Below are 14,155 nucleotides of genomic sequence, written 5' to 3' on the forward strand. Positions count from 1 at the left end.
ATTTTTCATTATTATTATATGTGCTGTGGGGATCTGTGGTCAGTGATTATGACTCACCGAAAGCTCAAATGATGTTTAGCATTTTTAAGCAATATTTATTTTTTAAAGTTTATTTATTTAAGTGATCTCTGCACCCAGTGTGGGGCTCGAACTCACAACCTTGAGATCAAGAGTCACAGGCTCCTCTGACTGAACCAGCCAGGTGCTCCAAGAATATTTTTAAATGAAGGTATATACATTTTTTTAAACATAATGTTATTGCACACTAAATAGAGTGCAGTATCATGTAACAATTTTGAAAATGATGTTAGTATGTCATGGCATGTATGTGTCTTCTTATTTTTTAGATTTTTAAATTTTTTAAATGTTTTGTTTATTTTAGAGGGAGAGTGTGTGAATAGGGGCAGAGGAGGAGCAGAGAGAGAAAGAGAGAGAGAGAGAGAGAGAGAACCTCAAGCTGACCCCACGCTGGACATGGAACCCAGTGCGAGCTCAATCTCCTCACCTGAATGAAGATCATGACCTGAGCTGAAACCAAGTCAGTCCTTAACCCACTGAGCCACCCAGGAGCTCCTGTATGTCTGTTTTATTATTTTTTAAAAGATTTTATTTATTTATTCATGAGAGACAGAGAGAGAGGCAGAGACACAGGCATCAAGAGAAGTCCTGATGCAGGACTCAATCCCAGGACCTTGGGGTCACACCCTGAGCCTCAGGCAGATGCTCAACCCCTGAGCCGCCCAGGTGCCCCTCCCGTGGGTTTATTTTAAAGGTTTTTTTTTTTTTTTTAATTTTTATTTATTTATGATAGTCACAGAGAGAGAGAGAGAGGCAGAGACACAGGCGGAGGGAGAAGCAGGCTCCATGCACCGGGAGCCCGATATGGGATTCGATCCCGGGTCTCCAGGATCGCGCCCTGGGCCAAAGGCAGGCGCCAAACCGCTGCGCCACCCAGGGATCCCCCGTGGGTTTATTTTAATACCGACCCAGACAACATCATGGGTGCAGCAATGTTTACCTAATGGAAAACCGCTTCTTAGCACATGAAAGTAAAATTGATGAAGAGTGTGAACACAACAGGCCCTGGGAAGCCAAGAACTTTCACATGACTCACTTTGCTGCCGGGCTGGCTTCCCGGCGGTGGTCTTGAACCCGACCTGCAGTGTCTCTTCCCCCTGGAGTGGCCCTGGCCAGCAGAACTTTGTGCGGTCATGGGAGGCACCTCTGTCGGCACTGTTCCATTCGCTAACCCCTAGCTGCAAGTGGCTACAGGGCACTTGCCCGTGTTGGGCAAATAGGAGATGCTCAATAAATACTTAAATCAGGGACTACATGTTCACAGCAAGCCATTTATGTGAAATACTATTCCCATTTTCCTGGTAGGACCCCTGAGTCTGGGAGATGATATGACTTGACAAGGTCAGCTAGGTCACACATGACAAGCCCAAGATACGGGGCCCAGTCCTTCCTGCCCTCAAGCCGTTCCCAAAGGGTCCTCCCTGAGCCTCTTCCCAGCTGCCACTGGAGGACCAAGACCCAGCCCCTCCAGCCCCTCTCTGCGCATCCTCATCTTCCCCTTGTGCAGGTGAGCATCAGCTCCCAGGTCCCAGCAGCTGGGGGGGCCAAGCTCCTGAAACTACGGACACAAGTACAGGGGAGACAAAGCAGCAGAGGAAGAGACAAGAGCTGGACAGGAGAGAAGGTGCTCAGCTGCAGGGCTCCAGGTGCGTGGGAGGTGGAAGGTAAACCCTCACTTCCCAGTTTGGCTGAGGGAGAGGCGGGGGACCTGTTCTATGCCTTTATTTCTGAAATGTTTATCGAATGGATACAAAGCTAGTGATCTGTCAGGTGGAGGGGCAGGGAGTTAGTGTGTGCCCCACCCCACCCTCCCCACCAATGGGGCTGAAGCCAGGAGAGGCTCCATGCTTCCCTCCACCCCTGGAGCTGTGGGTGTGGCAGGGAGGGGTTCGAGGGAAGGGTAGGAAGGGACAGATGGGGAGGCCCGGGCCCCAGCCTGCTGCCCCTACAGTGACAGGCTCCCCAGGCATGCAGCCTGGGCAGGAGGTTGGCTTCTCCTCCAGGACCGCGGTTTCAATGGGGCAGCAGCAGGATGGACTTCCCTAGGACTCTCTCCTGCCTCTCCGGCCCAGGCTAGGGAGTGTCCTCTTCCGGCTGCTTCTCAAGGGAGGGTCCGCTGTGACTTCTCTGGTCCCCTTCAGGCCTGCCTGCCCGCCCCGGGTGTCAAAGGACACGGCCCTCAGTCCTGAGGGTTGGAGGCAGGGAGCCACCTCGGGGGAGCGCAGCCGCTGGTGAGCTGTCTCCGGCTGGAGCCTCAGCTATGTCCACACTTCCAGGGGCATCACACCTTCCTTGCTCCCCAGTGGGGGCAGCAAAGACTCATCTTCCAGGAACTTGAGGGGAAAGTGCACCAGGTGGCCCTGGACCTGGGTGAGCTCTGACGTGGCCAGAGGTGGGCTGACCGTGGCCAGGGACTCCACGGCCACATACTCGCGGAGTGCCCTCAGGGAGCGGGTGGCATTGGATGGCAGGCAGCGGAAGATCTGGGGGTCAGTGGGGCACAGAAGCCAATGAGGCCTGGAGAGACCCTGCCAAGGGTCCAAGCCCGCCTGGGCCGGACGCCCCCAGTCCCCACACCACATACCCTGACCTGAGCCACTGAATCCTGTGACATGCCCCCCGCCCACAAGCCCTCATCCCCTTCCTGAGACTGGCTGGGGGCAGGGCTCTCTCCATTCCACTCTGAACACCATAATTCCTGGATTTCCGCTCAGCCAGCCCCACCCCCCCCACCCCCCGCCAGTGCCCACCTGCTCATAGATGTTGGCATTGCTCTCAGCTGTGTCTTGCCACAGCTGGAAGAAGTCATCACACACAGGGTCTCGTAGATCCAGGTCTGGCCGGGCATCTGCCCCCAGAATCACACTACGGGAAAGGGTCCCCACAAGGTCAGAGGAAGACCCTTGGAGAGCCTGGATGCTAGAAAAGTTCTGTGGTGCCCGCCCAGGTGATTCAAAATAAACACACTGTTAAACAATAAAATAAGTGTAAACGAGTCCAGTAGAACTTTTTAGTCTCTGGCCATTACTTTGACGCTTAAAAAAAATTATCTTCTCTCTCTCTTTTTTTTTAGACCTACTTTGCTGGTAACCTAAACCAGCGGGGGGGCCTCCAAACTACCTGTAAGCCATCCTCATACCTACTCAGAAGGCAGACCGCCCCCTCCCGGCTTGCACCGCCCACAGCACTACATGCCCACAGCACCACATGCCGTTCTACCTGAAGCAATGCTTCCGCAAGCTCAAGGCAAACCTGCCCGCCTGATATTCTGCACCGTCCATGAGAGAAGGCTCCATCTCCGTGTCCTCAATCAGCACGGCCAGTTCACTGTCCCGCTTCCCCAGCAAGCTCCGATCATTGATGTTGGCAGAGCCTGGGATGGGCACAGGACACACTGTGTCTGCCTGAGCCCAGGGCGGCCCCTGCCCCATCACCTCTACCAGAGGACTAGCCAGTCTCCATCGCCCCTTTACCCCGGAGGGCCCTGCTCCACCTCTCCCCACCCTCCTCTAGTCCCTGTCAGGGGTCCAGATGCAGGACTGACCAATGATGACGGTCCGGTCATCCGCAATGAGCATCTTGCTGTGGATGTAGATAAGCTCCGAGACTGGGTGCCCGCCCAGCTCTCCGTGTGTGCGAAGCCCACAGATGGACATGTAGTCCCGCCATGCTGTCCCCACTGTGAGAAAGATGGGGGGATGCTGAGACGTGCCCTCATGCGCAGGTGGAACCCCATCCCAGCTACCTCCCCGTTTCTCCCTATAAGTCAAATGCTACCTGTGGTCTCAGAGCAGCAGCCCCAGAACCTTGCAAGAACAGGAGGCCCCTCCCCGCCCAGGGGTCCAGGGCTTGAACCCCCCCGCCCCGCCGCCCCCCAGCACTCACTGGCTGCTTTGAGGCGATGGAGGATTGAATATTCCCCACGGCATAGGGTCCTGAGGGAAAAGAGAGGGTGAGAGAGGTGGAGGAAAAGAGAGGGTGAGAGAGGTGGAGGCTGCGGGGGGGCGGGGGGGGCGGCGAGGGCGCGGTGGTGGATGGGTTATGTCAGGAGAAGGGTGGACCTCAAAAGTCCAGCAGAAAGGGATCGGGGCAGAGTTGGGACAGGGCGCACGGCCACGGAGAGGCAGAGTCACCTGTAAGTGAAGTGCAGAATGGCTTGGATGGAGTTCCCACCACCTGTAGTGATGTCACCTTCAAATCCGGGCAGCAGCGGCAGAAGCACGTAGACACGAAAGCACTGCCCCAATCTGTGGGAGGGGGCGGGGTCAGAGGCGGGACCAGACCAAGCCACGCCCAATCTGCCACTGCCTCTGCCAAGGCCACAGCCCATCCTCCCGCTGAGTCCACCTTACTTGTGGGCCTTCAGGATTCTGTCCACAATCTCATCGCCCACTTTGTTCAGAACTGTCCGCCCATCGGAGCAGCTGATGAAGAACTGATTCTGGGGCAGGGAGCAAAGACAGGCGTCCGCTGCGGGGCCACTGCCCCAGCCCCAGGCTCCCACCACACCAGCTACTCCCCCCCAACTCCCCTCGCCTTCCAGGACTGACTCCACAGCTAGCCTCGTCCCTCTCTCCTCGGACACCCCCTTCCTTCTCTGCCCCCCACCCCCACCCCCATCACACCTCGATGTACAGAAAGTGCTGGCTCTCCCTGATGGTGTGTAGGTAGGCATTGAGGATAGAACTCTCCAAAGTCCCCGCTGACCAGCGGTCCACTGACCGCAAGACCTGGGGGGGACAGAGAATATGATGTGGCTCCCGACCCCAGGGGGGCACTCAGGTCCCGGAGAATGGGTGGGGGCACTGGGCTGAAGGGGAGGGAGGGGTGAGGACTGGTTGAAACAGGGAGCCTCACCTGCACGGTGGCGCACTGCCCCCCTGGGAGCGTGAAGGGGAGCTGGTCTGCAGTGCTGGTGGATTTGGGCAGCAGGTAGGGATACATGGGTATCTTGTACTTGGCCTTGGTAGTCTTGGGTGGAGGGATGGCAGTCAGTGGGGGCGTGAGTCTTTCCCAGAACCAGCCCCCCAGGAGGGAGAGAGCACCTTGGTGAAGTTCCAACGCTGGATGAAGTGCCGGGCCAGGTCCCGGGCAGGGAGACCATGGACAGCCACCCCAACGTCCCGCCATGGCATCCGGGGGGTAGTCTCCCTGTCAATGAAATCTGGGGGTCCCGGAAGAATCAGGGGCAAGGTCGGAGATGGTCTCTTGGAGACCATCAGGGCAGGGAGGATGAGGAGCCTTGACCCAGCTCATCCTGTTCAGTCCCAGCCCCAACGTCTGCCCCTAGTCCCAGCTCTTGGGAGCTTTGGAGGAGGGGACCCTCACCCTCAAAAGGCCGATCCAGTTGCACCCAGTCTTTAACGATAAGATTGCTGTAGTCTTTGCCCAGCCAGAAGAATCGGTTTTGCGAGAGGTCTGGGGTGCCAGGACAGTCCAAGCCCAGGGTGGGAGGCTGTAGGGGGACATACCCAGGCCAGAGGCAAGGAGAGATCATGGGGGCCACACAGAGCCCGGGCCAGAGAGAAGGGAGGAGCACCAAGAGACAGAGAGACAGAGAGAGTGGGACCGGGCCCCCCTTCAGCTGCATTTACTACCCTAGAGGAGCTTGGAGGGGTCATGGGGGTCAGGCGGGACTGGGTCTACTTCGAATCACCTTCCTGGAGTCCCAGGAAGAGCAACCCAACATTGGCAGCACTTGGAATGACTGGAGGGCGACGAGGTGTGCATCAAGGTTGTGTTTGGTAGGGGTGGGGTGCATAGGAAGGCCTAGAGGGTTACCTGTGTGGCAGCAGATTCAGAGGGGTCCCCGAGGTCAGTGAGTCGGTAGTGTAGGTCATCCCAGCGGCCGTAGGCAAGGTCCAGCCCCCCCAAGAAGGCCACTACTTGGTCCACGACCAGGAGCTTTTCATGATGGGCCCACAGTGTCACCTGGTCCGGGTGGCGCATTACCTGGAGCATATGTGCGGGAGTTCATGAGGGTGGGCCAAGATGAGAGGAGACAGGAGGTGTCAGGAAGGAGAACAGGATGATGGAAGGATGGGATGTTCAAGGAAAGGAAAGGCTGAGGGGACAAAGGAGCCTGGCAAGGAGGGCTGTACTTTGGGGGGGGGTTCTCTGAGCCCCGAAGGTCACCTTTATGTTAGGGTGGAGCAACATCAGAGCCCTCTTGCTATAGCCACTGTTAATGCCCAAGGCCAGTTCCACTTCCTTAAACAGCAGGACGGACACACGGACACCCTCCTCCTGGTGGCAAGTGGAAGGGGGGATCAGATCCTAATGCCTCTCTCACAATGCCCCCTTTCCATCCTCACAAGCCCTGCCCTGTGCTCGGGGTTCCCGTATGTCCCTCCCTGCTCATACCCTGCTTTGACGCTCACAGCAAACTTAGCAATGGGGGCTGAGCGACCCGCTGACCCCCTGACCTGCTCACCCATCCATACAGCTCCTCACCTGCCTCTCATGATCTCGCCACCCATCTTCCCAACCATTTACTAACCCCTTTGTGTACCACCCATCATCCATCTACCCACCCCGGTCCTGTTGACCACCCCCTCCCCGGACAACCTCTCATCCTTCCATCCATCTCCCCCTCATCATCCATCCATCCATCCCCCGGCCCCCACTCGCTATCCTCCTTCTGTCCGGCCATTAACATCCACAGATGTCCCCCAAATGGCAGAGATCGTGCCTTGGACTGAATCTAGTGATATTAGTGCAGTGAGGAAGGCAGATATGAACACCCCTAGCTAATGCAACAGAGTGTAATACGTCCTGGGAGAGAAGTCTACACCAGGTAGAGGAAGAACGTGAAGAGGGAGGCATACGTGCTCCTCAGGGAGGAAAAAGAGGTGATACATGCCAGTCACTGAGCCAGGAGAGACATGTTTCCTCCCGCGAAGCCTCAGACTCCCGACCTTCTCCCACGCTGCAGTCCCTTCTAACCCACCTCCACCCAAGGGCACCCCCCGCACGCCTCCTCTCCAGCCTGACTCCTCTCCTCACCGCCTTCTTCTTGAGCATGATGTCCAGTCTCCAGTCATCAGAATGGGCAGGACGTTTCAGGTAAATCTCAGGACTCAACCTGGGATCCAGAGCAGAGGGCAAGGGGCTGGCTAAGCCCCAGCAAGCAGCCACTCCACCCGGTCCCCTCCCTTTGCAGGCCCTATCCTGCCCCTTCCTGTTGGAGCTTTTCCCTTACTCACCACCAATCTGTGATGAAAATCTCCTCTTGAGCTTGCAAGATGGCATCTGCCACAGCAGCAAAGTAACCTGCCCCATTCACAAACCTGGGGGGAGGCCAAGCCAAGGAGGTCAGGGGAGTCAGAAGCCAGAATGCTCTGGATAGTGAAGACCAGAGGACAGCCATGGATCAGAGGTGACAGCAGGGTCAAAGACCAAGAGTGATCGGAGAAGTCAGGTGGTATTGGATGTATCAAGGTACGACAGATTTGCCAGAATAAGCTAAATGAAGTTAAAAATTACAAAAGACACAATAAGCTAAAGAATATGACTAAATATTGGAAGGGTAAAAAAAAAAACAAAAAAATAAATAAATATTGGAAGGGTTCATACATCATACATAAAGAGTTCCAACCAGTCAATAAGGAAAAGACATCCAAGCAAACTGAAAAGTGAGCAAAGAATACGAATTGTCGGTTCACAGAGGAAATTAAAATGGTCAGCCATAGGAAAAGATGTTCAATCTCGTTAGTAAGGAAGGAAATCGATAATAAGAAGAAAAAACATGTCTTTAATTCACAAGATTAGCGCAGAGTTCAATTTTAGCATGTGGAATAGTGAGTGTTCTCATAGACTATGGGAATATACCTTGGTTATAGCCTTTTTAGAGGACCCTTTGGCGGTCTCTCAGAATATCAAACACACATACCCTTTAATACCATTGCATACAGTCGTTCTATTTCTGGGAATGCATCCTAATAAATGCTTAGACAAAGATTGTGTTCACTGCAGCATTGTTTAAAATGAGAAATAAGGGACACCTGGGGGCTCAAGGGTTGAGCATCTGCCTTCTACTCAGGGCATGATCCTGGGATCTTGGGATCAGGTACCACATTGGGCTCCCCAAAGGGAGCCTGCTTCTCCCTCTACTTGTTTTTCTGCCTCTGTGTGTGTGTGTCTCTCACAAATAAATAAAATCTTAAAAAAAATAAAAATAAAATGATAAATAACCAGGCTGCCTGGGTGGCTGAGTCAGTGACGCATCTGCCTTCAGCTCAGGTCCTGGGATCGAGTCCTGTGTGGAAGACCTCTGCCCAACGGAGAGTCTGCTTCTCCCTCTGCCTCTGTTCTTGCCCCACTCGTGCTCACTCTCTCTCGAATAAAAAAATAATAATTAAAAAAATCTTCAAAATAAAATGAGAAATAACCTAAATGCCTAACCTCTAACACACAAATGGAAAAAAAAAGAAAAAAAAGCTCCACATAAGCAAGTGAGTGAGGGATCCCTGGGTGGCGCAGCGGTTTGGCGCCTGCCTTTGGCCCAGGGCGCGATCCTGGAGACCCGGGATCGAATCCCACGTCAGGCTCCCGGTGCATGGAGCCTGCTTCTCCCTCTGCTTATGTCTCTGCCTCTCTCTCTCTGACTATCATAAATAAATTAAAAAAAAAAAAAACAAAACAACCTTTAAAAAAAAAAATAAGCAAGCGAGTGATCTTATTCACAGTAAAACAAAAAGTAACATGCATGGATAAGCCCATGCAGGCAAAGAGCTGAGAAGATAAATACGAGACTACTGTGAGGGTTACTTCTGGGGAGAGAAATGGGTTGTTGGGGACGTGTAGGGAGTAGTGGCTGGGCCATATCAGTTGTTCAATCAACAGGAACTTAAATGTTTTAATTAATATGTTTCCATGTTGTTTGACTTTTTATTTCATTTTTGTATTTTTTTTTTCATTTTTGTATTTTTTAAGGATTTTCTCTTTTGAAGCAATCTCTACACCCAACTTGGGGCTCGAACTCTCAACTATGAGAGCAGGAGTCACACGCTCCACCAACTGAGCCAGCCGGGTGCCCCCTGTTTGGTTTTTTAAGAACTAGTAGTCTAGTGTGATGGTGACAATCAGGGTCGTGGCTTGGACTGCCTGGATTTGAACCCCAGTTCCACAGTTCACGAGGTGAAGTTCCTTAAGGGCAAGCTCCTGAACTTCTCCTTGCCTCCATGTTCCCATCTGTAGAATGGAGGTAACAATTGTACGTGCCTTACTCACGGGGTTCACGTGAGGATTTAATAATACACGTAAAACACCCAGAACACTTCCCAGCACATGGTAAGGGCATCATAAGTTAAGTATCTGCTGTTAGTTCTTGTGCTAAAAAATAAATGTCAGAAAAAATTAAAAAAATAAATGTCAGGGCGGGTGTCTGGGGGCTCAGTGCCGTTACACGTCTGCCTTCGGCTCAGGCCATGATCCTGGGGTCCTGGGATTGAGTCTCGCATCATCGGGCACCCTGCTCAGTGGGGAGTCTGCTTCTTCCTCTCCCTTTCCCCCCACTCGTGCTCTTGCTCTCTTTTATTCACTCTCAAATAAATAAATCTAACTAAATGTCAATACCACGTCCAGGAGAAAATGCTTCCCTGACTCTCTTTTGCTCGTGAGGAAGCTCAGGCACCTCTGCTCAGCAACCCCTGCCCCAGCTCCGCTCTCCCCCTGTGGGAATAGGGGTTCCCCTCTATGCTCAGTGTCCCACATCTACCTCCAGAATGGCAACTTTCCAGTGTTTCATGTTGAATCACCTAGTGGGGAGGCTTATTCCTGCCACCGGGCCTGGCACATAGTAGGTGCTTAGAAAATGTTTATTGAATGAATGAATGAGTTTTGGAGGGATCATAAGGCACAGAGAGAGACTGTGGCACAAAGGTGGTAAAAAAAGGTCACAGGAGGGATGCCTGGGGGGCTCAGCAGTGGAGTGTCTGCCTTTGGCTCAGGTTGTGATCCCGGGGTCCTGGGATTGAGTGCCGCATCGGGCTCCCTACATGGAGCCTGCTTCTCCTTCTGCCTGTGTCTCTGCATCTCTGTGTGTGTGTCTCTCATGAATAAATAAGTAAAATCTTTTTAAAAAATAAAATAAATAAGGTCACAGGAGGGATGCCTGGGTGGCTCAGTGGTTGAGCATCTGCCTTTGGTTCAGGTTGTGATCCCAGGGTCCCGGGATCAAGTCCCACATCGGGTTCCCTACTCTGCAGGTAATATGCTTCTCCCTTGTCTCCCCACTCATGCTCTCTCTTGCTGTCTCTCTTTCTCAGATAAATAATTTTTTTTAAAGGGTCACAGGAGGTCAGAGAAGTCAGGATCACAAGAGATTCCCGAGTATGGGGGTCAGAGAGACTGGAGGGAAATGAGATTGCAGTGTGGTCAGAGGTCAAATGGAGGTCAGAGGAGATGAAAGAGGACCAAGGACTCAGAAAACAGCAAGTACGTCCAGAAGCCCACAGGGAAGCTCCGAGGGATGTCAGTGTCTCACCACCGGGCCAAGGTCGCAGGCCGGGGTGGGGCATAGCTGTCATGCCGGTGCAGCTGTATGAAGTCTCTGCCTGGGCCCTGGGCCAACTCCGTGATCTCCTGGCCCCACCACCGGGCCTGCCGGTAGCTGCCGCACTTGAGAATCAGAGACCTGAGCAGAAAGATCGAGATGGACCCCAGCCCTCACCCTTAATGCCCCTGGCCCTCCCAGGGAGACACCTGCCATTTTGGGCTGTCCCCTCTTTCCCATTCCTCTTGGAATCCTTCGTTCACAACTCTACCTGGACAAGGCACGTCTCTGCCTTATACACAGCTCGGTCGCTGGCATGGACTGAGATTTGCACCTGGCACTTGGGTTTGTTGAATGAATGAATAAATGGAGTCCCTCTTCTTTTGCATCAAGAGTCTCTCTGGGAAGGCCAGCGTTTATACTCAACCCCCCTCTCTCTGGGCCCCTGGCTCACAAGAGCAGTCCCAGGCATGTGGCCAGACCAGTTCCTTGGTTACAAATCAGGGCCAGCTCCATGGGTGGAAACCCTTCCTTCCTTCCCTTCCACTCAGTGCCCCCCTCCACCAGGGCTGTTTGCTCATCAGGTGTCCGCGCACACTGGGAGGCCTTACCTGTGGGAGGTGTCAATTCTGACCCCGTAGCGCGCCTCTGTGCTCCTTTTCCCCACCTGGACCTCAAAGCCGGGGTCGAAGAGCTGAACAAAGGAGATGCTGCCCGTCTCGAGGCACATATACAGCAGAAAGGAGTCCTTCACCACCAGCCACCTGGAGCGGAAGGGCTCCATCCGTTCCTCCCGGCCCCAGGGCTCTCCTTCCTCACCCCTCCCACTGCCCAGGGGCTCCACTCTGGGACCCACCTCTTGGACCAGCGATAACAAACTTGGTCTCGGCCACAGCACGTGAGGCCAGGAACTCGGTGGCCACCTGAGCGCTTCCGGATCACCCCCTCCCTGTGGGGAAAATCAGGAGGAGATGCTGCCCAAAAATCAGGAGATGTGCCCGGAAAAGGAATCCAGAGCCCTGCTACCACCCCTCTACCCCCTACCCTGCAATTCTTTCCCCATCCTCAGGCAGGCAGGGATCCACAGGGTTCAGGGGGTGGGGTGAGGGGTGTCGGACACTCACAGTCCCTTGGAGCCAAGGTCTGGGATAAAGGACAGCCGACTGACTTCTAGGAATTCTGTCTGCAGAGGAAGACAGAGGTTCAGAGGAGAGACTCTGGGGCTCAGCTCTGCAGACCCCACAGCCCGGGGTCCTCTGTCACTTCCCTGCGGAGGTCTGCTTTTACCGCTCCCCCTTAAAAAGCACAAGTACCCGCCCCCCGGGCCTTACCATGGCATGGTAGTTGCGGTAGAAAGACATGGTCAGGAGGCGGTTGAGATAATTCTCCAGGTATTTCTGAAGCAGGAGTGAGAGACACAGACAGATGCAACCAGAACCATTTGCACACCAAATGCCTTCCCAGAGGACCTGGCATCTGATTGCACCTGTTTGCTGGATGCATGTCTGGTGGAGCCCTCAGGACCTACTCGTGGCAGAGAGGGTATCTCTCGGTCGGCTGCTGCCTCCCGGGCAGGAGGATGGGCCACGCCAAAGCTGTGGATGACATGGTGGGGGAGGTGTCAAGGAGGAGCGGGAGAGCTGGGAGCCCGTATTTCTGAAGCCCTAGAGATCCAGGGGGAGGCCCAGAGGCTGCCAGAAGGCCCCCTTCCTGAGAACAGAGACAAGAAAAGGAGGGAGTCTGCCAAGGGCATTTTGGGCACCCAGCCCGGCTGAGATATTGGCACAGCATCATGGGCAGGGAGAGCTGGGCTGGGAAGGTTTCCTGGTAACTGAGGGGCAGGGGAAGGGGCCGGGTGGCCTGATGCGGGAATTAAGTAGCTGGGGCGGGGCAGTTGAGGCCTGGGGGTGCCACAGGCAGAAAGCAGGGGCTGGGGGGTGGGGGTACCTGCCTTTGCCAGGAAGCAGGCCGGTCCCCTTACCGCGCCAGAGGGAGCAGCGTCATCAAGACTTTGTGTCTCAGAAGGTCCCGATGCAACTCCTGGAAATGACGGAACTTCTTTTTGGTGGTCCAGGTAAAGGCGCCATGAGTCAGGCGGACAGAATACAGAGTGCAGGTTCCCACCTGGGGGGAGGGACAACCTGAGTGGTGGGCCCGGGCCTGGGTGGCGGCCCCCCTCCTCTGGCCAACCCCCCCCCATTCCCAGTCCCCCCATTCCCAGCCCGGCCACCTTGGATCCGCTGGTGTATCTTTCAGTGCCGACCACCTGGGCCGTGACGGGGACCCCAGGGGCGAACACCAGCGGGTGCATTTTCAGAGGCTGCAGGTCATAGATGGCCAGAAAAGGGTGCATCCGGTCAGCTAGGAGACAAAGTGCAGGAGTGTAGACCCCGGGAGGTCTGTCTCGGCCCTCCCGTCCCGTGCCGTGCCCCCCACCCACCGCGTACCGGGGTCCTCGCCCTCTCTCAGCGTGTCCACTTCATCCGGCTCCATTTGCAACTGGCTGGAGTCCAGGTCGCCCCCCGAGGGGAAGAGGCTGTCGGGGGTGGCTGCCATCCTAGGAGCGTGGGGAGGCCTCAGGGGGCCGATCAGCCTTGCAGCCCCGCCTCCGCCCCCCCAGCCCCGCTTCCTAGTCGGGGTGCAGCGCCCCGCCAACCCGCCTCTGATCTCCACCCGGCACCCGGTTCCCGCATCCAGAACCGCTCAGCCCCACCTCCCGGCCCGGACCGGGAGCTCCCTGGAACTCCCACCAGGCCCGCGGGGCGCCCCCCACCCCCGAACCGGAGCAGAGCAGAAGCCAAGGCCAAGGGGTCGCCGGGGGCCCGGGGCCGCCGGGGGCCAGATCGGGCCGGGCCGGGCGGGCAGCAAGAGGGGTCCGGGGGCAAGGAGGAAGTTCCGTGCGCCCCGCCCGGGAGGGAAACCCCGAAATCTCGGCGTGCGGCTGAGTCCGCAGCCCCGCGCCCCCCCGGCGCCCGCCTCCCCCGCCACCGCGGGCCCCTCCCCGGCCCTCACCGGTAGCCCGAGCGGGTGCCCGCGCGGGTCCGCAGGCCGAGGGAGCGGCGCGGCCAGCGGGGCCCACACCCGGCGGCGGGGCGGGGCGGGCGCTCAGGGCCGGCCCCCGGGGGCGGATCGCCCGCCTCACCTCCGCGCCCGCCCCGCCGCCCCGCCGCCCCGCCGCCCCGCCGCCGGCTCCCGCCCCGCCCAGCCCCTGGGGCGGACAAGGGGGGTTCACGCGGGGTGACAGAGCAGGGGTGCCGCGGGGCGGGAGGGCTGGCAGCCCCGGGCCCGGGGGTGCGCGCCCGCCTGCGTGCGTCTCCTGCGCTCTCGGCCGGTGCCGGGCCCCGCGCGGGCCTCGGGGCCCAGACCGCCGCCCCGCGGGCTCCCGGGCCCGACGCTCCGGGGGCAGACCCGAGGCTCTCAGGTCCTGAAAGACAAGATCTACCGTCTTTTTAAGAATGCAGGTCTCCTTGTCTCCCGGTTTGATGGACATCCGGGTTGTTTCTCGGATGTTGCGATAAAACTCCCATTAACATTCCTGTGTAAGGACAACCCGGGTGGCTCAGCAGTTTAGCGCCGCCTTCA

The 14,155-nt window shown here is 56.3% G+C and overlaps 1 protein-coding gene across 2 annotated transcripts; it reads right to left on the reverse strand.

The window, feature by feature from the left end:
• Positions 1–846: 846 nt before the first annotated feature.
• PLD2 (phospholipase D2) lies at positions 847–14,155 on the reverse strand. 2 transcript variants are annotated; one of them, XM_041772669.1, is made up of 25 exons: positions 14,016–14,155; positions 13,021–13,130; positions 12,804–12,934; positions 12,555–12,697; positions 12,060–12,168; positions 11,905–11,970; positions 11,698–11,756; positions 11,430–11,522; positions 11,185–11,337; positions 10,565–10,714; positions 7,284–7,367; positions 7,084–7,162; positions 6,214–6,324; positions 5,860–6,030; positions 5,407–5,533; positions 5,124–5,242; positions 4,936–5,049; positions 4,704–4,808; positions 4,431–4,519; positions 4,212–4,325; positions 3,964–4,013; positions 3,623–3,757; positions 3,298–3,451; positions 2,829–2,943; positions 847–2,561 (listed from the first exon to the last, which is right to left on the reverse strand). In XM_041772669.1, exons 2-25 carry the CDS (start codon positions 13,127–13,129, stop codon positions 2,337–2,339), a joined length of 2,805 nt encoding a protein of 934 aa, XP_041628603.1. In that variant the 5' UTR covers position 13,130; positions 14,016–14,155; the 3' UTR covers positions 847–2,336. The 2 variants fall into 2 exon arrangements, with proteins under 2 accessions (XP_041628603.1, XP_041628602.1); XM_041772668.1 differs by lacking the exon at positions 14,016–14,155 and adding an exon at positions 13,586–13,741.

The sequence above is a fragment of the Vulpes lagopus genome, chromosome 10 (assembly GCF_018345385.1).
Source record: "Vulpes lagopus strain Blue_001 chromosome 10, ASM1834538v1, whole genome shotgun sequence".
NCBI lineage: Eukaryota > Metazoa > Chordata > Mammalia > Carnivora > Canidae > Vulpes > Vulpes lagopus.

Bases quoted from the DNA above. Each gene is read 5' to 3' on its own strand.
- PLD2 (XM_041772669.1), bottom strand. From the start codon at position 13,129: ATGGCAGCCACCCCCGACAGCCTCTTCCCCTCGGGGGGCGACCTGGAC. The intron at 12,698-12,803 runs GTGGCCGGGCTG...CCCTCCCCCCAG, and splicing joins GATACACCAGCGGATCCAAG to GTGGGAACCTGCACTCTGTA. The intron at 11,523-11,697 runs GTGAGTGTCCGA...TTTTCCCCACAG, and splicing joins GACCTTGGCTCCAAGGGACT to GGAGGGGGTGATCCGGAAGC.